The following is a 24,329-nucleotide window of genomic DNA, read 5'->3' as shown; positions in this document are numbered from 1 at the left end:
GACAACATGTGCTAAATTAGAAGTGCGAATAACTATGTTGTCAACATGACAACTCAATGAATGATGCAAACTCCTGTGTTGTAGACACCATGTACATAATTAGAGTTGCGTAACTCATGAGAGTACACAAACTCCTAAGTGTCTCACCTAAAATAATAATAAAATAATGTAAATAATTAAATAATGCATTAACCTAAGTAAACTTAAGTAAAGTGTAATAAGTAAATACTTATTTACACTAATTAGGTTTACTTACACTCCTCGTGAATGGAACAAAGCTGCTGATTGTTTAGCCAAATGGACTTCTGGTCATGCTCCGGGCTCGAATATTATGGATAGGGGGCAACTTCCCTTTGAGATGTTGCAACAATTTGATGATCTCGTTGCTTAGGATAGAGCTCCTTGTCGAGCTCTCCTTGTTGTAATCCTTTCTGTCTTAATAAATTTTTACCCTCTTTTTTTTTTCCGAAAGTTATATATCACTGTTGCAATACTCACTGCACAGTAAATTAATAATAGCCTTTGTGAGAAGCATTGGCCTTTACAATTTACACTCCTTCATATTTTACTATCTTCATAATCTTCTTTCAGGATGATGATATACACATCTTGGAATATATCAAGTAATGTCCAACTAGATACTGCTTCTCTTTTCTAGCTAGAGTAATTGTTACAATAATACTTTTGGTTATGTAAGCAGTCATAAGTGCAGAATCTTGACTATTGAGGTAAAATGAGTTAATAAACAAATTGAGGTAAACTGAAATCTTCAAGGCAAAATCTGCAATATAACATTACTCAGTGTGTGAGGTTACTTAGTGGGTGATGTCCCCATGTAATCTAGCCACATCTAATTCAACAACAATCCTTCTGGTTATCTTATGCTCTTTTCTATCTAGAGTAAGTGTTACAATAATCCCTTTCGTTATGTGAGTAGTCTTAAGTACAGAATCTTGATTATCGATCAAACAGAACAACTTAAAATCTGCATGCATATCTCCTACATAGAACTGTAAACACTACTTTCTCCATGTGGTAAAACGAAAAAAGAAAAAATGATTAAGTCTTCCCTATTCCATGACTTTCCGATACCAGCCTTTTACATACTATTTTTCCTCTTCCAGGAGGGGAAAGAATAAGAATAAGAGCATACATGCATATCAAAAGCATTAAGAAAAGATAGGGGGATGGGGAAGGGGGAGGGACGGAGGGAGAGCACTGATGATTGAACAGAAGCATACACTAGTGTTTGTCACAAAAAGCAAGCTGCAAAGTAGCTTTACCTTTTGTTGAAATGCTCTCCATCAGCTTCTAGCATAGGAGCAATTATTTTATCAAGTTCTTCCATAACAATAAGGAGTTTCTGCATATTCTCTGTAAGTTCCCGATCATTCATCTCTGTTGCATTTCGAGTCTGCATTCATTACATCTTTTCCTCAAATTAGTAAGGTTCAAGATCAAATATTGAATCCATATAAAGCTTCATTAAATGTAAAAACTCAAAATCACTCTTCATTACACAATAACAATAAGGCAAATGAATCAAGTTCTTTTGAAGAGAACAATATTTAATAGATCTTTACAGACCCTTAAAAACATGATCTGTACAAATCTAGATTTGATAGAAATAATTTAACAAAAAAAGGAACCAAAGACATGTTCCTCAGGAGAATCTTATCAAGATACTCATTTGCAGACTTGAACATCAAAAAGGAATGTGCAAAGGTCAATCAGTTTTTTCATAGACAATCAAAATGTTAAGGCACAAATGGACAAAACTTAAAAGACATCAGAAAATCCAAAACCGTAATATTTTTGTGTCTATCAAACCTTCAATCAAGCTACTATGGAATGCTAGATTGCAAATTACTGTTCTAATATAGTTCAGTTTTCATGACAGGGTGCACCTAATTTACTGCACCTTCTTGATATTGTTTAGTACAAGAATATTTCTATAATGTTAATAAAAGACAAAATATTTGATACTGCATTGCACGTCCAAGTCATGACACAGAAATCATCATTCTGAAATCTGTCTTACCCTATTGGATCTATTTGTTAGGTATTTGGCACTAACAAATACTACAGCTTTATTATATGAAATGCTAGTGTCGTTTAATACTCTATGGAAAAGTGACTGAGATCACCAACTATTATAATCTCCACTACTTACTAGGGATAAATTAAAACAAAAAATCAAAAGATGAAGAAAAAAGATAAGCACACCTCATTGTATATGATGTTAATTTGGTAAACTCTCAAGAGCATTTACCTGTGCTGGACGACCTTTAGTCCGTCGTTGTAGAGCTAGACGCAACTGATTAAACACGTCACCAACTACTTCCTTCTGATTCATAAGTGCTATCAATTTTTCTCTATGATCTTTGCCACAAACCAGTGCCAAAAACTGCAGTTTCAAATAAACTAGCTTAAGCATTAGAAAGACAAAAAAACATAGATATATAAACTTACATCTCCAGAATAGGTCACAAGGAATACATTAAAAAAACTGTAAGGATGACATTGCAGAACAAATTCCTTTCACATTGTTCATGCCAATACCCTCTCTTCCCTGTTACTATTGTGCGTCAAAATATCCAACCAATTATATCTTGGAAAATTTAGCCACAACCAATTTTATAAATGTATCTTTCCTCAATCCTATTGAAGACAATCCAGACTTGAGCAAATCCTGAATTATTTTGATGAATATAATATCACGAACTAACTTCAGCCTGATCTAAAGTTGCTTTTTCACAGAAGCTACTTTCACATTATTTAGACAGAAACAGCACATTCAATGAGATAACTTGATAAGCCATTTACAATTAGAAAAGTTAGGCATAATCAAAGGATGCAAATTTCTCCCACTGTTTTACAGTGACCAGGGTTTGTATTAATGAGTTGGAGAAGTTTATAACCAAAGTTACAAGCTTTCCAAATAAGTTGGCCTCTCTGTAAAATGGACACTTCAGATAGAGAAAAGAAACAGTAATCCCGTCTGAGAAAAACCTACAGCTGCACAGTTCTCCTGAGCATAAAGAACTGTAAGTGACAAAACAATTTTCTCATTTTGACAATATATAAGATAGTGCAGTTATCAGATAAGTTCACATTACAAGAAAACTCATAATTGAAACAAGCAGCAATCAATACTACAACCATGTTTAACTCTCCACTTCTGTAAAAAAATAATACAGTACGAACTGACCAGCAAGTAAACTGGTTTTATGGCTACTGTTTTTTTTTTAATATCAAAAACAAAGAAGACCCCCTCTTTAGAAAACTGGAATAAGATTAAAGTAATCAGGGTCCACATTTTTGTGTAGGCTTTCCCACTTTTAACTGTGACATGAGATTGCCTCCAGCATAGATACAATAAGCAAGGGATACGTATTTTGCAAAATTATACCTGCATGTGCACCTACCTTATCCTTTGAAGCACACTGCACCCACTGCTAATGTGGTTAGTACTCATGACAAATTTGCATGTTATCAGTGGATTGGAACCTACCATTATCCATTAAAGCACACTACACCAAATGTTAATGTGGTGTAGCTCTCATAACAAATTTAGATGTTATCAGTGGACTGGAACCTAAGTTTTTTTGCAAAAACCACATCAATTTATCGCTTGAGCAGATTCCAGTGGATCTCGGTAGTCAACCGTACTGCTCAATCTGTGCCATGTTTCTCCAGTCTTAACCAAAGTATTATGTTGCAATGGTTATACAATGTAGACACCAAAAAGTGTGCCATGGCTGAAGTAACAGTTTTATTAACCTTCTTAATCGACTGAATAATTTTCATTATTTAATTATTTTGTGTCATTCTTCTAATTTAATTCAAAAATTAAACATCTCTCACCTTTCTCATAATTAAAAAATTATTAATTATTAAATTATGTAATATTCTTCTAATGTTAATTAAATAATTTAATAATTTTTTCATCTAATTAATCAATTTCCCCCATTTTATTAAATAATGTTTACTATTTAATTAAAGGTAAATTCTAATTACTCTGATAATTAAAGAATTTAGTTAGTTAGTTAGTTGACTTATTTAACTCATTTCCTATTTCTTCTCCAGCACTCACAATTAATGATATTTATTAATTAAATTATAAGTTTCCGCTTGAAGTTCGGGTCCGAAGAACCAGTTTGCTGGTATGACAATATTTTGAAATGTGGTATACGTTTGTTGGGTTCTTTAGTACAAAAACATGTAAATATTATACATATGTATGCAGCCAAAAAGAATGGATTAAGATTAGAATGCCACATAGTATCATAAAAACAACAAAAACACTATAAACTTATAATCATAACATCATATCTATTATCAACACCAAAATATTAAAATAATATCAAGTCCAAGTATCATTGTTTTGACATTCAATAATTAGAACTTATACTAAGTTTTAATCATCTAATGGATTATCTAAATCTTCATCTTCTTCTTCTCATCATCAAATTTATTAGAGTTGATTCACAAATAGTGCCAATGTCAATGGGACCAGCTGCACTAATGACTTTCTGCTTTCTAAGTTGTAGAATCCTTATTTCATTTTCATTGTACAAAGAGCTTGTTAGTTCCTAATTAACATCCTACTTTAAAAATGTTATATAAGTAGCTTGCAACTCCCTTCACCTATTGAAGATGTTGTTTAATGTTTAAATTAACATTTATCACAATACAAAGCTTCCAATTAATTGGATAGGGGTCATTTATCAACAATTGGATCTAAAAATTTCACTTGAAGATATATTGAGTGCTAGTTTAATTTGATGAAATAAATATCTCAAGTGAAGCAAAATTGTTTTAGTAATGTTAAAGCTCTTTATTCAAATTATGTAATTATTATTTTCTACACTAAATTTATAGAATGTATCTCAGTGGAACTGGACCTGATTTGCACTTGGTCTACCTAGGTCTGCCTTGGTTTGACCATGGTTCTACCTAGGTTCAGCCTGGAGGAACTATCTTGCCTAGGTTCGAACCCAAGGGGAACCCAAAAAGGAACCGGGACCAGAACCTAAGACCAGTTCGGAGGGCTCGAGGGAGAACTGGGTAACTAAGATTAAATTTTAATATCTTCTTTATTTTGTCCCCCACTAGTAAATAATATTTACCATTTAATTAAATATCTTCTTGATATTGTCTCCCACAATTAAGTATCTTCTTGATTCTTGTTACCCGTAGTTAAATGATTATTTTAATTAGTTAACTAAGCCACCTTTACCCAAATAAATTCTTTAATTTATTTAAATAAATTATTTTTTCTAGTCTTCTATAATTAGATAACTATTTTAATTATTTAATTGTATAATATTCCTTTGATTATAAATTAAATGATTCTTATTATTTAACTAATATATTTTCACCAATTTTAATTAAATACTTTTTTATTGTTTAATTAAAATAACTTTTCTTAATCTTGTCATCACAATTAGATAATTTGATTAATGATTTAATTAAGTTGAGTCTTCTAAATTGGAATAAAATAATTTTTTTATTTAATTTTCCACTTCCCCGAAGTCAACCAGAGTCTTCCTAAAATAACTAAATTAATCAATTTATTTTATCTCAATCATGCACAATTAAATAGACTTCAATTTTCTTAAAATTAATTATTCTTCAGCTCCTACCTCTCTCAATTTTCCAATCAAATCAATCCTCGTATCAATCAGTTAAGTCATGTGTCCACTCTGTTTCTATCAACTCTATCATCCAATAGTGAACTGTCAATTAGTCTAAGTTATCAATTCAATCAAGTCAAGTCTAAAATTATCAAGAAAAAATAAAAAACAATCAGAACTGTGTATTGAAATCCAAAAGATGTATATAATAAAGGGTGAATCCTCATTATTCACAACCACGGTTTTTGAGTTCTCGTGTTATCATAATTGGAGGAAATTTGAATACTCACAATTGCAAAGAGAAGGAGAAAAGTCAAGGAAGGCCTTATTGGTTTGATATTTGTTTATTGCTTTGACTAATTCATTGCATGCATTGAATTATGTATTTCTGTCTTGAATAAGATACTTTTGCGTACCAATCTAGGTCTTGTGGTTGGATCTAACATTGGTTGTTGCAGTTATACAGATATTCAAAATTTTACCCCTATTACAATGGAAAATGGGATATGCCTGGTACATGTACACATATGCAACAGATCCCAAGATAAAATCTCCACACAGTGTTAAGGTGCCCAAGAACTAAGAGGGCATTTGTAGCACATATATCGGTGCCAACCATTATGCTCAGAGATTGCTGCTCACATTAGTGTCCCCAGATCTAGTCTGGTCATAGTGATGTCTAACTTGCCCTTAGAAAAAAACAATCCTACTTTGTCTAGAAGATATAATATTAGTTTTTGGACGACACCAATTCACATATTTTTAAAACATAAGGGCTTGTGCACACTAAAGAAGCCTACTTTATCCCACAATACAAAAAAATGTCAGTGTAAAGTGTTGAAGATGGTAGCAAAGATAGATCTCTTTATCTCTGGAAATATGAACGTTATTACTGTTATTGTTATGTTCAGCTGAAAAGGACACTTATATTTAAATTGTAGTATTAATGTAATGACATGTGTCATTCGACATGCATTGCACATACACAAAGGGATTAGTATTTCTAGTTATATTGCTTGAAAGAGATTACTTTTAGCATTGATAGTTGATTTGGTTGCAGGATGCAACAAGATAAGGATCACAGCTGCAGAGGGAGATGTTGAGCTTTATAGGGAGATTTTAGCTTCAAAGAGAGGCTTCATAATTAAGAGGGTGTGCTTATGGAATCTCCTTCATTTTCACATATGCTTGTGATGCTTGTGGTATTTGTAAAATTTGAGACTTAAATGGAACTAAGTCTTGTTATGCCTATTTCTATTCTTGTGTGAATAAATGAGATTGGAAGATCAGCTATGATAACTCTTTCACTATGCAATAGTAAACATCATGTTGAGAGAGTCCATGATGTCATCATGTTGAGAGATTCCGTGCTGGGAGTTGGATGTCATGTTGAAAGATTCCATGACAGTTCACATTGAGAGAGTCCATAAACAAAGGCTTAGCTGTGAGTCTTGCAAATCTTTTCATGTTGAGTAATTGTTACAGGTTTTCATGTTGAGTGATTCCATGATTATTAACAATGAGTAATTGTTATACGTTTTTAATGTTGAGCGATTCCATGATTATTAACAATGAGTAATTGTTACAGGTTTTCATATTGAGTGATTCCATTGTTACAGGTTTTCATGTTGAGTGATTCCATGAAATTTATAGGATCTGTATGATAAGATTTTATCATTGACATTTTGGTTGCACTCTTGTATGATTGTTCAGCTAAAGATCTCTCTTTGGCTATGAGGGATTGTTGAAGATGATAGCTGCGATAGAGATCTTTATCTCTAGAAATATGAACATTATTTCCGTTATTGTTATGTTCAGCTGAAAAGGACACTTATGTTTAAATTGTAATATTAAATGTAATGACATGTGTCATTTGACATGCATTGAGGCATGAAAACTCAGAGCTGTTATTGTATTTGTAATAAAGAGTCTCGTTTTGGGAATTTGGAGAGACCTTCGGTTGGAATGTGAAGAGTCTCTCCTTAAGTTATATATCTCGCATTAAGCGATAGGCATTGTACACTTGAACTTTTATGATCAATAAAATGATGTTTTTGTTGTGTGGTTGGGTTTTCCCTTCATTTTAGAAGGGTTTTCCCAGGATATTACTGGTTTTTATTGTTTTATTGTGGCTCTTTCTTATTGTTGTTTATGATCCTTATTTTTTCTGGGCTCAAGTTTCAACATAAAGCTCATTCATGCAGTTGTGAAAGGTTTTAGAAAGAAGAGAAAACAAGTTCATAGAACCAGATTCTTATATGTTTTGATGATTTTCCCTCGATCTCTATCATCCCCATTTTCCACCATAGTAAACATGATTTTGATTTCCTTTTGAATATTTAAAAGGAAAAATCTGAAATACAATGTCAAAACCATGTTCTAAAATATACTGGTTTGCCAGAGCTACAAATTATTTTTGGTTTTTGTTATTATTTTGTATCAAAAAAAGAACTAAAGAATTTAAGTCGAGAAAAATAAAAAATAAAAGAAAAAAGAAACAATAGACAAACACATACCAGTCCTAGCTATCCGGATGACCAGGAGATGGAATGAATATGGTTATATGAATAATACATTATGATACACCAGACAACCTTGAGATCAGTCTGAGTGACAAAAACTGAAAAAAAAGAGCACCTAGGAGACTTTTATCTGACAGGATCAGTCAAGTGGCTTGCATAGAGGATCTAATTAGGTTGTAAGTGGCAGGGACAGAAGAGATACAAGGCTGCAGTTTGGGCAGAATTTGGATGAGATGAATTTTAAAGAGGAGTGCAGTTCAGTGGATGAAGATCTAATTTCTAAGTGTCAAGAAGGAATAGGTGCTTAGAGGATTAGTAGTGTTTCCATCCTGCATTAGCAATAAAATATGATGTTTCTGATTGCATAAGACAGAACACTTCTTGTGTGTATAATGGCAGCTTATGTATCTTCATGATATCCCTCTTTCAAGTATGTATCAAGAGTTTTCTGGGGATAGGGTTTCAAGGTCAGATTTTCAGCAAGCATTTAAGGACTTGTTGATGTGAGTTTTTGTACCACTACATAACATATTAGTAATTGAATATTTGATACGGAGTATCAAACACACAATTCCTCTCTTGAAAAGTTAATGCTCATGGGATATGAGAATAACTACAATGTTCCTTACACTTATGGATACTCACTCAGTTTTATCAATGTGATTTGCTAGTAATCACGTAGGCAGCCTTACGCAAATTGTTGAGGATGACTTGGACTTTGGTGGGACGATGGAGATGGTGGTTCGGTGTGAATGCTAGATGATGTTGGTGGGAAAGTAATGGTGGTGGAGGGTGAATGGTTCTTATGACTGGTATCTTTCTAACTCTCTTCCTCTAAATTCTAAGTCCTAAACTTCTTGCTATCCTACTCCTACTCCTATGGATGGAAGATTAGCAAATGGACTGGGATCAAATCTAATGAAAGTTAACCAGTGGCTCCACCTCCATAGATAGTTTGCCACAAAAAGCTTCCCAACAAGCTGCTAGAATGCTAGTGGTCTAGTATTGATCCCTATCAAACATCTACTAATGCTACCATGCAACTATCCATCTATTTCACTCCTAATGAGCAACTTGAAATGAAACCAACTTTAATAACTTGAAAAGAAATTTTGCTTAAACTATTTGGAAGTAGAAACCATGCAATAATACCAAAGGCTCTTAATCACCATGCAAGTCACAACAATGAGAAAGAAATAGCGAATTTTGGCATTCTCTTTGCAACAATTTTCTTCGACCATTACAAATGAGAGCAAATGGCCTTATATAGAGGCCAAAATGTACAATCGATGGTAGAGATAAAGAGGCAAAACCGACAATCCAGATTGAATCCTAGAAACCCTAATTAGTGTTGCCACCCCATCAACCAATGAGAAGATGCCACCTCGTCAATGGACCAATGAAAAAGTGTAAAAGTGGCAACCAATGAGAAGGCACCAAAATGGTGGCCAATCAGAATTAGACACTTGTCCTATCCTAGAAGAAAGAGAAATTGCAACTTGGGCTTACATCAAATGATCTTCTAATATAACTCTCCCTTTTTGTCTCATTCTTTTAGCTAAGGCAATGAACCTAGCTAGCCTTTCGTTGACTTCTTCCATGGAAGGACAAGGTGTGTGCTTTTTCTTGAGCTCTGCCAATTTCATCACGCTGTTTGTTGCTTGTAGTGTCTTCTCATGATCCTTCTCATACTCTTTTGTGAATCCAATAAAAGCATTTAGGGAGGAAAGGGTGTTCAGATGTTTCTTCTTGATAGCAACCTTTCCTAATTCATCCAATCTTGATCCAAGTCTTGTCTCATTGATATCCTCTTCTCTGATGTCTTCAAGATCAAGTGCCACCCCAACGTCACTCATCATGGTTGAAATGGAAGTGTCGACACTTGGGCTGTGTTGTGCAACTGCATTTTGTATCTCTTTAAGTGTTCTCAATTTGGTAGTCAAGGCACAAACCAAGATTCAACCGTACCTAATCCTCTCTCATCAACCAACTTGGCCCTCTCCAAATATGCCTCTAGTAGCCCAATGAACGCCTGTAGCCTAAGAATAGATAAATCTTTGATGGGAAAGAAATCCTTCCACTCTTCTTCAAATAATCTGAACTTGTTTCTAACAGTCACTAATGATCGGAATGTCGAGATGAAAGAAGGCAAGAAATTTCATCCATCTTGGATTGTATCATAGATCCAACCCTTGACTTCATGTAGCTGAGCCGATATCTCTTCTAGGTTGCTCTCGTTGTCTTGAGGAAGGGCTGCCCGATGCAACTATTTGATAGGCTGGCAATCTCTCCAATATTTGTTCTCGGCCTCCAACTTTATGATCCTTTCATTTGCCTTCCTCAACCATTCTCTAATTGAAGCTATACCCTCTTGGACCTCCTCACATTCCATATCATCTGTGTTTCTTCCCAAGTTGTGTTCCACTATCTCATATTCCTAGGCCGCAATTTCATCCACTGCCTTGTTGATGGTTGGTATAGCAATTTGAACCTTTTAGTGACCATTATCGTCGCTCCTGATTACCTTTGCCACCGTCTTTTCCATTTGTTTCTAATTCTCGCTATCACCCTTTTCTATTAATCCTTGGATGTCTTCAACTGTTCGGGCAGTTACCACCTCGCCTCTTGGCATAAGAATTTTCCTTAACCATAGTGGTGCGGTGCATCTCCCCAAATTTGGATTTGGTTCGACTAACAAAGCATCACCAATGGCCTCGGGTGCCTGACTTATTGCCTCGATGTTAATCAGCCTGATGGAGCTCTAAAATTTTCCAAATTGTACAATCCTAAGTATTATACCAAAGAGAGAATTTTCAGATCAGATGGCACGTGCATTGTACATAATCTCTTTGGTGAACATGTGGTATTGAGAATTCAAGAAGGTTATTGTGATACTTTCCTCACCGCTCATTTTGAGGTTCAAGGTGAAATGTTTTCACTTGCAATGGAAGCAAAGAAGCGAGGAATGGGAGTTGTAGGTTCTACACAGAACATCTTGGATTTCATCACAAAGCATGTGCAAGAGGCAATGAGTCGTGATATTGATGAACATCTTCAGTTCTTATTAGGCACTGAACAACTATTGTGGTTGTAGTTCGTAACACACTGAAAGGGGTTAGAAGATCAAAAGTTGAGGTGGAAATTATCTTTCGTGTTGGATCTGATTCAATATCAAAGCCACAGTCTTCCGGCAATTCTGAGTTGAGTGAATCTAAAAATTTAACAAAGCTTTCCATAGTTCCAAGAGTGTCATCTGGTGAAGGTTGTTCAATTCATGGTGGTTGTGCTTCATGCCCATATATGAAAATGAACTCCTTGGATTCTCTACTCAAGGTCTGCCACATAGTTGACACAAGCAGAGCATTTATTTTGTCTGCTTATGAGGCTCAACATTTTGATACAAGCATTCTATCCGGTAATTCCATCGCAAACCTTGGTTGTGAGCCCATTTTGCACATGAGGCAGTTTCAGTCAAGTGGAAGGCTGCCAAATAAACTTGTTAATCAAGTACTCAAAAGACACAATGAGTGAAGGAATAGCTGTGGGCAGTCTCTTGGCAAACTCATTTGCTACACGGTACTGTATTTTAGGACATTTTTCCTTGCGAAGGTTTAACCTTGTCTCTATGGTTGAAATGCATCTCTAAAAATGATTCCTTCCTAATAAAAACCAAGTTCTTATGGTTCTGAAGGGTACTTCAGGCTATTTTGACCGCAGTAACTAATTACAAATCACTTTTACTACAGTGACGAAAATTAGTAGGGCTTTGAAATACATGGGTTTGATGGGTGACCATTTGCATTTTTCGAAAATGTCCAATGCAAAAGGGTTTTAGAAATATACACGGGATTCCAATATTCTTCTTTGTTCGACAATTTGGTCATCACAATGTATATTATATTTTTGACTAAGTACCACGTTGAGGAGGAAAGCACGATTTAGAATAAAATGCCTACGACAATCAAAGAGGATCATATGTTTGATGCATAATGCACAGGGGAAGCCGTTAGAAATAGTCACGATGATAAATGAGGGTGCTGAGTGGTGTTGTCGAAATCTGGTCGTGGATACCCGGGCACAGCACCAATACCACGAAATAAGAATATGCAATATGATTCCACTTGAAGAATCCTAAGCCAAATTATGCGTACTGGAGCACGATGAAGAGATCATCCTAATTGGATAGTCTGGCAGGAATGAAATCGAAGTCCCGTATTACCCGCGTCGAATCTTGCTTTCAGCGCTGAGATATTTTTGAGTTTTTATTAACAGCATCCGCGGGGTTTTGGTAAGTGTTGTTTCTGTGATTTCCCTCACATATACACTTGTTGATAACATCTTTGTATGTCATCGTAGGTATGAAATCAAGGTGTGGAAATCTTGAGGTGTTTAATGCTGGTCAGAACGCATATTGATGCTGAAGATAGGAAAAGAGGCATGTGCCTAGGCAGATAGAGCAGTAATCATGTTTTATCTCATGGTGATCAGCAGGGATCATATTAAATCCACACTTGTTTTATTTGCTTAATATATAGCAATTGAGTGCTATCGTATTAATTAAAAATCTTATGTAATAAGCAGCAGTTATGAGCTACCAAGAGGTGTGATGTTTGGAAGGTTAACACACACCTCTTGTTTGTCTATATATATGAGATGTAAAATTCAAACAAGAACACATTGAGGCTGCTTCATTTGTAATCTATAAATTTTCTATCAATACTGTTGGAATCCTTCTGTCTAAAGGAGATGTTGGAGATCTAAACAAAGCAAAGGAGATTCTGATTTTTGAGTATTATTTCCAGGCGTTGTGTGGATCTTATTGTGTTGGATAGAGCATCAGAAGATTGTCTTCAGCACGATTTGTCCAGCAATTAGATCAATAAAAAAATTAATGTGTTAAGAGTTAAAATATATAGAACTCGTCCTTTATGGTTTTGTTGTCCTTTTGTTTATAATTTACTTATTCGATAAGTACATTAAATTTTTCATTGTTGTTCGGATTTGACTAATACAAAGAGTGTAGGATATAATTTCTATACTTGTAGCTATTGTGTCCACATAACGGTTAAATCATAATAGACTAATCTGAATACACTGAAGTGTGAGAATTTGTGCCATCGAATTAATTAAGTTATTAACAAATATTATACCATCAATACTATAAAGTTGTACATAAGAAATGTATGTTTGACTCTATCACCCAATTAGAATTCAGCACTTATCATAAAACTTGCTCATAAATTTTGAATCCAATGCTGGCATTTCTCTATTCTTTTTCTTTGGCAATTTGATTTTATTTAGTAATTTGTCTACCTTTTTTGTTGTCAGCAACACATAAATCTTAATAAAGTAATCAAAATATGAAGATAAATAATCATTAATTGCAATCCAGAAGAGTTTCCTTGATACTTGCCAATTGAGGAGTTCGATTTATTGTTATAATCCGTTGTAAATTATACTGGATCCGAGTTCTGTCATCCAGGATTTAGGTAAACAGGCCTTGGTCCAGCGGAACCAAAAGTGTAGAGAATTTGAATCAATCCTGTCAAATTGGCCAAAATCAGTTAGATACCCAGCATCGAGCAAGCAAGGCTCGTAGGTTTCTAACCAGCGATTTTGATAACCAACAGATTGGCGACTCTACTGCGGAAGTCGCAAGTAAGGTTTACTTACTCCAAAGACCAGTTTAGAGTTTCATTTGAGCACAAGCCTTGTGGTGAGTTCTCTGATTTTTGTTTATTTCACTACAAGCGTAAACACATTACTACGCTTTCTTTTAGTATTTCCATTTGCTGTTTATAATTTTCAGATTCTAATATTCAGATTTCTAATCAGCATTTGGATAAAAGTTACAAATCTTTTCTGAGATTTCAAGTTGTGTTTAAAAATCTTAAATTTTGGCTTAAATCTTAGTCGTATACATTTCACATAAATACTTAACAGCAATTAAAACAAAAATTATTTTCTTATTTTCGGCAAATTGTTCTCAAGTTATTGGTATTAACTCTTCTAGATAAAGAGCCTAGATCTTTATTTCTTTCTATTTAAGAGAAAGTGGCAACTCTATCTTGTTTGGATATTATATTTTTAGCATCAATTGTTTGCTTTAGAAGTGTATGTGGGGTAGAAGATCAGTAAATCCCCAACCTAAAAGACTCGAACAACTAACTCTTGAGAAGAAGCCAAGAAATAAGAAAGGTAAAAATCAAAAGGCAAAGATGTTTTACACACGGCATAGACACTTCCAAGAAAGGACCAACAAACAACCTGAAATAGGTGAATCAAGTCATAACAGTCCCGAAAAAGATGAAGAAAATTGTAACCCATTCTTTCACATTCCTAGGGTTGATGAAGAGCATCAATGCGAGATAACTCATATTGAGGATGATGACGAACAAGAACAAATAATGCAATGGGACATGATAATAAAGAAGATGGCTGAAACTACAAACAGTAATAGTGCAATATTGGCAAAAATATTTAAAATGCAGCCAGATGACATCCTTGCAAAAATAGGAATATCAAAAGATCTTATCACTTCCCTGCCCAAAGCTAGTAATGAACAAAGGTCTAATAGATGGAGGGAAGAAAAGTCAGATCAAAACACACCACCAAAATACAATCCTCCTCATAGAAAGAATTTGGAAGCACAGTATGCTACTAGTCATGATAATCCACTATATGAGAACACAAGAGATAGAAATTAAAATAATAATTTTAACAGACATAACAATCAATAGGCATGGAACAATGGGCAACATAATAGAGGAATTTAGCAAAATGGTGGAAACATTAGACAACCTTATGAGCTGAATCAGAATAACAATAATCAAAACATCCAAGGACATGTGATGCAAAATCAAAGCAATAGAAATCAAATGACAAGGCAACCTATGGCAATTGAATGATATAGACAACTTGATTTCAATGGGAATCAAGGATATCCGAATCCTATAGCAAATGACTTAAGGAATGCCATCCCAAAATTTTCAGGAAATGGAACTGAATCAGGTGAAAGACATGTTATTAACCTAAAGAATGTGATTGAAGATTTTGAGGAAGATCATGAAGATGTATTCATGAAATTGTTTGTTCAATCATTAATCGAGGATGCTACGAAATGGTATAGAAGCTTGCCAAATGGATCCATTTTTGAATGGTGTAATTTTGCGGATCAGTTTATTGAGCAATTTGGGGATCACACTGATACATCCTTTGCGTCACATGAATTAACAAGCATTAAAAAGAACTCAAATGAATCAATGTTAGAATTCAACAAAAGGTTTAATAAAGTTCTCAATAGGATTCCAAGAGAAACTAGACCAGTGGATTCATTTTTTATCGACTTCTACTTAAGTGCTATTGATAGTAAAATTCATATGAAATAAGATCTCAAAGACCTTATTTGCTGCCCCAAGCCTTCAAAATTGCCATGACAATAGAAAATGACAGAAAGGCAGCCGGAAGGATCAACAAGAGGGATGATCCAAAATTATACAATCCTAAAAACCCAAAGAAAGATGAACTAAAAGAAATAATGGATATGTTAAACGAGATAAAGGTCAAAACAAATAGAAATGAGAGACCACCCTTCCACAGAAATGACAGGGTAAGATTCCAAGACATGCCCTACAACACAAATTGGAAAGATGGGAAACCTAAAAGACCAAGTTATGCTAAGGGCACCCCCGACCCTTTAAAGAAAGTCAACATCATTGATGATGGCCCATGGTGTGATGCTTGCAAGTTACCCCATGATCCTAAAAATTGCTATGCTCCACGGGGACGCGTCCCCTGCCTCTGTACCCTAGTACCCGTACCGGGTACGAAACGGGGACGCAGGTACGGATTTTGGCCGTACCCTGCGACGTCCCTTTTTTGAAAAATTCAGAAACGTCCCCGAAACGGCCAATTTTTTTGGGCAGGAAACTTGGGGACGGCCAGCAGTATCGGGGACAGTTTTGCCGTCCCCTATCCGTCCCCGAAACTGCTGGCCGTCCCCTTTTTTCCAGTCAATCTGGTAAAGGCAAACCATCCCCAAAAAAACATTTTTTCCTAATTTTTGTTGTTCGTGTGGCCCCTAGTCATCTTAAAGACATAATAACAATATGCAACCCATATTTGGTCCATTAAAACACTAACTCTTCTACTCATTTTTCGATTTAACATACTTGCTAAGAGGAAGGAAAAAAACATAAGAGCAGTAGCAGCAATGAGCAAAGATTGTGTTTAGTGAGGCAAGACTGCGTTCGGTATTTACTATTTACTAACTATTTTAGTTGGACTTCTCTTTATTTCATTCTGATTTCAGCATGATACTTGAAGCCTTTAGGCATTTTAATTTTTGTTATATATGTATGTGATATTGTTATAATGGAAGCACTTAGTATTTGCCATTTGATAATATTCCATGTATTTATCTTCTAAAATGTCTATGGTGAATGGTTTATCAATGTTATGATATACATATTTGAATTTGGTCTCTATATTAAAAAAAATCCCCTATGTTTTTAATCGCCGTCCCCTGATGTTCCGTCCCCTAAATTTTGGCTTCGACCCGTACCCGTACCGGAAACACGTCCCCGTCCCCTAAAACGTCCCCGTCCCGGAAACTCCGTGGAACATAGAAAAATTGTATTGTTGCACAAGCTGTTTTTGAGGAAGAAAATCAGGAGAATGAAGAGAAACCTATAGTCAACACTATATCATCCGAACCATTATGGGGAAGAGACGAAGATGACTCTACGGATGAAGACCAAAATGCTGATTGTTATTATAGGGGCTCTAACCAGCAGCAGTGTGCTCAACAAGTGTTTTCAGATGAGGAAGATACACCTACTTTTTGCAGATTAATGGCAGAAGAAAGAAGAGCCTATACTATTGCAGCAGTTGAGCATGCTAAGCACACTTACCAAAGAAGGAATAAAGACAATAATGTTGATCAAGGAAGTCCCGCTAGTATATTTGCAAGAAATCAGCAGCAGATTGAAGCGTCTAAAAAGCCTGGAAATCAAGCCCAAGCCAAGCAAAAAGAAGGTAATCAATCTTATAGGATGACCAAGCAACCAGTCGTGCAAACTAATGGTAAGCAAATATCTGATTGTCATAGTTTTATGAGTCATGCTTTATCTCAATTGAAAATTGTTGAGCCTCTAATGGAAATGATGAAATGTTCTGATTACAGGGACGAGACTTTGAAGATATTATCTAGTGTGCAAGATATTAACAATAACGATGATGTTAAAAATAATGAAGAGACACCCGTTGTATATTTAGGAACAACATTAAATAAAAAGTCAAATCAAGTAGACCCGTTCTATTTAACACTATTGATAAATAAATAATAAATTGGTAAAGAATTGTATGATTGACTCTAGCGCAGCAGTTAATATAATGTCTACTGATGTAATGAAGGAAATAGGTCTTAAAGTTGATACTCCTTTTGGAAAATGTTATGCCATGGATAACAGATCTGTACCTGTAGTTGGAATTATTAAAAATGTTGAATTTTGTTTTCCATCATTTCTGCATATATCATATAGAACTGACATTACAGTAGTCGAGATATCAGTAAGTTATGGTATGTTGTTATCTAGGCAATGGTCGAATTTGGTTGGAGGTCATGTGCAGTTGGATTTGTCTTACGCTACCATACCTGTGGGAGGCAAGGAAATCTGAATTGAAAGCGAACCCCAATCATACTATTTGGTTGAGGATTATATTCCGGATCCTAAAGTTAACTTTTGCCATTCTAACATGGACAACTTCCAGGTAAGCATAACTAAACCTACTTCTAAGATTGTTGATCCAATTTGAATTTACGTAAAAGAAAATTGTAATGATATTTGGCAAATGTTTTTTGATGGCGCATGTAGTAAGGAAATGGGGCTGGCATTATTTTTGTTTCGCCGTCAGGTAAAACTTTTAAATTTTCTTTCTTGCTAAATTTTGAATGTACTAATAACATTGATGAATGTGAGGCGTTAATTATTGGTCTTGGCATTGCAAAAGCATATGGGATTTAAATGCTCACTGTCTTAGGGGATTCGGATCTAATTGTTTCACAAATTAGGCATAAATTTTCAACTAGGAACCCAAGGTTAAAACAATATAGGAATTATGTATGGGATTTGCTAGAATCTTTTGATGCCTTTTCAATTAGATGGATTGATAGGTCAATTAATTACTTAGCTGATATAATGGCAAACATGGCTATTAGGCAAATAGATATCCCTTTCGATGAAGTCATTCAGGTTGAAATGAAAAACAAACCTTCAATACCAGACAATGTACGAAACTGGCAAGTCTTCGAAGATGATAAAGATATTATTAAATTTTTAACTTGCTAGAAGGATTATGAAAATCAGTTCATTGACTGGAATGCGTGCGTAGAAGAAAAGGATGGTAAGGAAACATTATTTGGAAAGGAAATTGTACAACTGAAAACAAATAAAATACCCAAAGGTCTACTGGCTTTAGAGCAGATCTTTGATGAAAGGGAAAGCCCAAAAAACAGCAAATCCAATAAGGTCCAAAATGAAATTGAGGAAATAAACTTAGGAAGTGTAAGTTCTCCTAAAAGGGTTTATATAAGAAAGAAATTATCATCCAAGATAAGGGCTGACCTAATTGTTTTGTTCAGAAGATATGGGCATGTCTTTGCCTAGAGATATGATGAGCTTAAAGCATATAGCGAAGATTTGTTTCAACATGAAATACCTCTAAAACCTGATGCAAAACCATTTAGACAAAGACAACGTCCAATAAATCCAACCCTAGCTCCAAAGATGAAAGATGAACTCATCAAATTAAGAGATGCGGGAATTATAAAACCTATAAGACACTCTACGAGGGTTTCGAATTTAGTTCCAATAAGAAAAAAGAACAGTTATATATGGCTATGTATAGATTTCAGAAATTTAAATATATCTTCTCTTAAGGATAATTACGCGTTGCCTAATATGAAAATTTTATTACAAAAGGTAACTGGTAACGAATTACTATCTATGATGGATGGATTCTCAGGTTATAATCAAGTCAAAGTTAAAGAGTCTGAACAGTATAAAATTGCCTTTACAACACCTTGGGGGACTTATGTCTATGCTAGGATGCCTTTTGGACTAACAAATGCAAGAGCTACCTTTCAAAGGGCAATGGATGTTGCTTTCGATGGATTAATTGACTTAATCATGGTTGTTTACCAAGATGACCTTACCACTTATTCAAAGAAAGCAGAAGACCATTGTAAGCATTTAGAGAAGATTTTCGTAAGAGCCTTTGAATTTGGAATCTCTTTGAATCCTAAAAAATGTCAATTTCGGTAACTGAAGGAAAACTATTAGGCCATATCGTCTCTAAGGAAGGGGTAAGAATTGATCCTGAAACAGTAGTAGCCATCGACAATATTCAGATACCTAAAACAACTAAGGGCATCCAATCTTTCTTTGGAAAAATCAACTTCGTGAGAAGATTTGTTTCTAATTTTGCTGAAATCGTTAAACCTATCGCTAAGATGCTTAAGGAGCAAAGATTGCTTGGGATAACGAGGCCTTAGGAGCATTTTCTAAGATAAAGCAAGCTATAAAAGACGCCCCAGTTTTGAAATCTCCTAATTTTAAGAAGTCGTTCCAATTATTTTCATTTGCTTCTTACCATACCATAGCCGCAGTTATGTTACAAAAGAACGATGAGGGACATGAACAGCCAATTGCATTCTTTAGCAAGAGTTTACAGGGGGCTGACCTAAACTATAACATAAATGAAAAACAGGCTTATGCTCTTGTGAAGGCAGTTAAATCCTTTCAACCTTATTTAGTCAGAGCTAAAGTTATTGCTTATGTGCCAAATGCTGCCATTAAGGACATATTTAGGCAATCTGAAACTATTGGGAGACAATGTCGTTGGATAAATCAAATCCAAGAATTTAATATAGATATTCAAATTACAAAATTGGTTAGAAGGCAAGGATTGGCTAAGCTTATGGTTGAATCAAACTTGGAAGCTGTTCAAGTTAACCAAGTTGATGATGAACATATTAAAGTTAGTATTGGAAGATGCCCTTGGTACACAGATATAGTGTATTATTTGCAGCATACTAAATGTAGAGATGATTTGAACGAAAATCAAAAAAGAACTACTAGGTTATAGGCTGCAAAATATGTTTTAATTCAGGGAGATCTATATTGGAAAAATCAAGACGGAATTCTACTATTTTGTTTAGATGTTGCCCAATCAGCAGCTATTCTCAAAGAAATGCATGAAATGGTTTGCGGTGGTCATTTCTCAGCCAGGACTACAGCACATAAGATACTACGAGCAGGTTACTACTGACCTCAACTTTTTAAAGATTGTCATGCCTATGTTCGAAAGTGCGAAGCTTGTCAAAAATTCTCCGGTAAGTTGAAGTATGATGGTGCGCTCCCCTTAAGGACATTACAAGTAGAGGAACCTTTCCAAATGTGGAGGATTGATTTTATAGGAGAGATTAGTGAAAAGTCAAGTGGCGGACATAACTGGATTTTAGTAGCCACTGATTACTTTACCAAATGGGTAGAAGCTATTCCCACTCGGCAATCAACAAGTAAAATGGTTATTAAGTTTCTTACTGAAAACATCTTGACTAGATTCGGAGTACCTCAAAAGATCAAAGCAGACAATGGTATGTGTTTTAGATCTAATGAATTTACTGAGTTTTGCAGAAAATATGGCATTGCAGTATCATACTCATCTTCGTATCATCCCCAAGGCAATGGACAGGCGGAGTCTAGCAACAAAAACATCTTGAAAGTTATTAGAAGAATGTTGGATAACAACAAGGGCGCTTGGGATTCAAAGTTGAATCTAGCATTATGGGCGGACAAAATCACGATAAAGAAGTCAACAGGTTTCTCTCCTTTCAATTCAGTTTATGGCAAAGAGGCCAAGCTTCCCTTGAATAACTTATTACCGGTTTACAAATTTGCTACTGAAGAACAATTAGAAGATATCAATTTTATGGAAAATAGGTTGAATGCATTGATTGAGCTAGATGAGGTAAGAAGATTGGAGCAAGAGCAAAATATAAATAAGCAGCAACAAGTCAAGTTCCTTCATGACAAAAGCTCTTCTACGCGATCTTTTAAGGTAGGGGTCCTGAAATGGAACACTAAGGATCAGGACAAAGGAAAGCATGGTAAGTTCGAGGCCCTATGGCGTGGACCATTTATTATTTCTGATAAAGCTGGAGAACAATCTTATTTTTTACAGGATACAGAGGGTCGTCTGCAAGATTATCCAATCCATGGACAGTACGTTAAGCCTTTCTTTCAATAAACATGAAAGGGAAGTATTGCATTTTTCTTTATTTTCTTTCCTTTTTCTTATTTTATTGTTTAGAGTCTTGTTTGCGTTATTCTTTAGACTGATTGGTCCTAATCTTTTGGCAGGTTTGCTCCTCCAGAGATAACTGAGATCTTGCTATGCTCATGAAAAGCACATGTCCCCAAAAAGAGCCACTGATGGACCTCTAAAATTTTCCAAATTGTAGAGTCCTAAGTATTGTACCAAAGAGAGAATTTTCAGATCAGATGGCACGTGCATTGTACATAATCTCTTTGGTGAAGATGTGGTATTGAGAATTCAAGAAGGTTATTGTGATGCTTTTCTCACCGCTCATTTTGAGGTTCCAGGTGAAATGTTTTCACTTGCAATGGAAGCAAAGAAGCGAGGAATGGGAGTTGCAGGTTCTACACAAAATATCTTGGATTTCATCACAAAGCATGTGCAAGAGGCAATGAGTCGTGATATTGATGAACATCTTCAGTTCATATTAGGCACTAAATCTGGCATGATGACAGCTATTGTGGTTGCAGTTTGTAACACACTGAAAGGGGTTAGAAGATCAAAAGTTGAGGTGGAAATTATCTTTCGTGTTGGATCTAATTCAATATCAAAGCCACAGTCTTCCGGCGATTCTGAGTTGAGTGAATCTGAAAATTTAACAAAGTTTTCCATAGTTCCAGGAGTGTCATCTGGTGAAGGTTGTTCAATTCATGGTGGTTGTGCTTCATGCCCATATATGAAAATGAACTCCTTGGATTCTCTACTCAAGGTCTGCCACATAGTTGACACAAGCAAAGCATTCATTTTGTCTACTTATGAGGCTCAACGTTTTGATACATGCATTCTATCCGATCATTCGATTGCAGATTTTGGTTGTGAGCCCATTTTGCACATGAGGTAGTTTCAGTCAAGTGGAAGGCTGCCAAATAAACTTGTTAATCAAGTACTCAAAAGACACAATGAGTGAAGGAATAGCTGTGGGTAGTCTCTTGGCAAACTCATTTCCTACACGTTGTTGTATTTCAAGACATTTTTCCTTGCAAAGGTTCAACCTTGTCTCTATGGTTGAAATGCATCTCTAAAAATGATTCCTTCATAATAAAAACCAAGTTCTTATGGTTCTGAAGGGTACTTCAAGCTATTTTGGCCGTAGTAACTGATTACAAATCACTTTTACTACAGTGACGAAAATTTGTAGGGTTTTGAAATACATGGGCTTGATTGGTGACCATTTGCATTTTTCAAAAATGTCCAATGCAAAAGGGTTTTAGGAATATACATGGGATTCCAATATTCTTCTTTGTTCGACAATTTGGTCATCACAATGTATATTATATTTTTGACTAAGTACCATGCACAGGAGGAAAGCATGATTCAGAATAAAACGCCTGCGACAATCAAAGAGGATCATATGTTTGATGCATAATGCATAGGGGAAGTCTTTAAAAATAGTCGCAATGATAAATGAGGGTGCTGACTGGCGTCATTGGAATCTGGTCGTGGATACCCGGGCACAGCACCAATACCACGAAATGAGAATATGCAGTATGATTCCACTTGAAGAGTCCTACACCAAATTATGCGTATTGGAGCATGATGAAGAGATCATCCAATTGGCAGGAATGAAATCGAAGTCCTGTATTACCCGCATCGAATCTTGCTATCAGCGCTGAGATATTTTTGACTTTTTATTAACGGCATCCGCGGGTTTTTGGTAAGTGTTGTTTTTGCGATTTCCCTCGCATATACACTTGTTGATAACATCTTTGTATGTCATCATAGGTATGCTCTCAAGGCGTGGAAATCTCGAGGTGTTTAAAGCTGGTCAAAACGCATATAGATGCTAAAGATAGGAAAAGAGGCATGCACCTAGGCAGACAGAGCAGTAATCATGTTTTATCTCATAATGATCTGTAGGGGTCATATTAAATCCACACTTGTTTTATTTGCTTAATATATAGCAATTGAGTGCTATCGTATTCATTAAAAATCTTATGTAATAAGCAGCAGTTATGAGCTACCAAGAGGTGTGATGTTTGGAAGGTTAACACACACCTCTTGGTTGTCTATATATATGAGATGTAAAATTCAAACAAGAACACATTGAGGCTGCTTCATTTGTAATCTGTAAATTTTCTATCAATATTGTTGGAATCCTTCTGTCTAAAAGAGAAGTTAGAGATCTAAACAAAGCAAAGGAGATTCTGATTTTTGTGTATTATTTCTAGGCATTGTATGGATATTATTGTGTTGGATAGAGCATTAGAAGATTGAGTGTCTTCAGCACAATTTGTCCAGCAATTAGATCAATATGAAATTTTATTTGTTTTAAAATTGAAATATATAGAACTCATCCTTTATGGTTTTGTTGTCCTTTTGTTTATAATTTACTCATTCAATAAGTACATTAAATTTTTCATTGCTGTTCGAATTTGACTAATACAAAGAGTGCAGGATATAATTTTGTCATGTCCCCATTTTGGAGGCAATTTGATTTAATTAATTTAATTAATTAGGTTGTCCAAAATAATGAATATTTTATGAGGATGACTAATTAATTATTTTAATTAAATAAATAAGTGGTATTAAGTTAATTATTTATAAAGTTATCAAATAAATAAATATTAAAAGGTAACTTTATATTTAATTAATTTAATAAAGTGACTTGAATTATAAAATATTTTATAAAGTCACTTAATAGATAAAACAAAATAATGTTCTAGAAGCTTCTGGAGAAATTGGAGGAAAAAGAATAAATAGGCACCCCGGGCTTCATTCTAATCACCCAGATTTGTTGTTGTTGATGTTGATATTTGTTGATGTGCATTGTGGAGCCTAGGGTTTCTGC

General features: G+C 35.0%; 1 protein-coding gene across 2 annotated transcripts in view; it reads right to left on the bottom strand.

Annotated features, from left to right (window-relative positions):
* LOC149578755 (HAD-superfamily hydrolase, subfamily IG, 5'-nucleotidase) overlaps positions 1 to 24,329 on the bottom strand; it is a 142,275-nt gene that overhangs the window by 27,483 nt on the left and 90,463 nt on the right. For both annotated transcript variants that reach the window (XM_089831321.1, XM_089831314.1), the window contains exons 13-14: positions 2,273 to 2,407; positions 1,284 to 1,414 (exon numbers count right to left, since the gene is read on the bottom strand). In XM_089831321.1, the coding sequence (XP_089687447.1) occupies positions 1,284 to 1,414; positions 2,273 to 2,407 (266 nt within the window). The remainder of the gene's footprint in view (positions 1 to 1,283; positions 1,415 to 2,272; positions 2,408 to 24,329) is intronic.

Source organism: Cupressus sempervirens, chromosome 1 (assembly GCF_028749045.1).
Source record: "Cupressus sempervirens isolate cs-2001-9-10 chromosome 1, ASM2874904v1, whole genome shotgun sequence".
NCBI classification, from domain to species: domain Eukaryota; kingdom Viridiplantae; phylum Streptophyta; class Pinopsida; order Cupressales; family Cupressaceae; genus Cupressus; species Cupressus sempervirens.
This window is presented reverse-complemented; position numbering and strand designations above follow the sequence as displayed.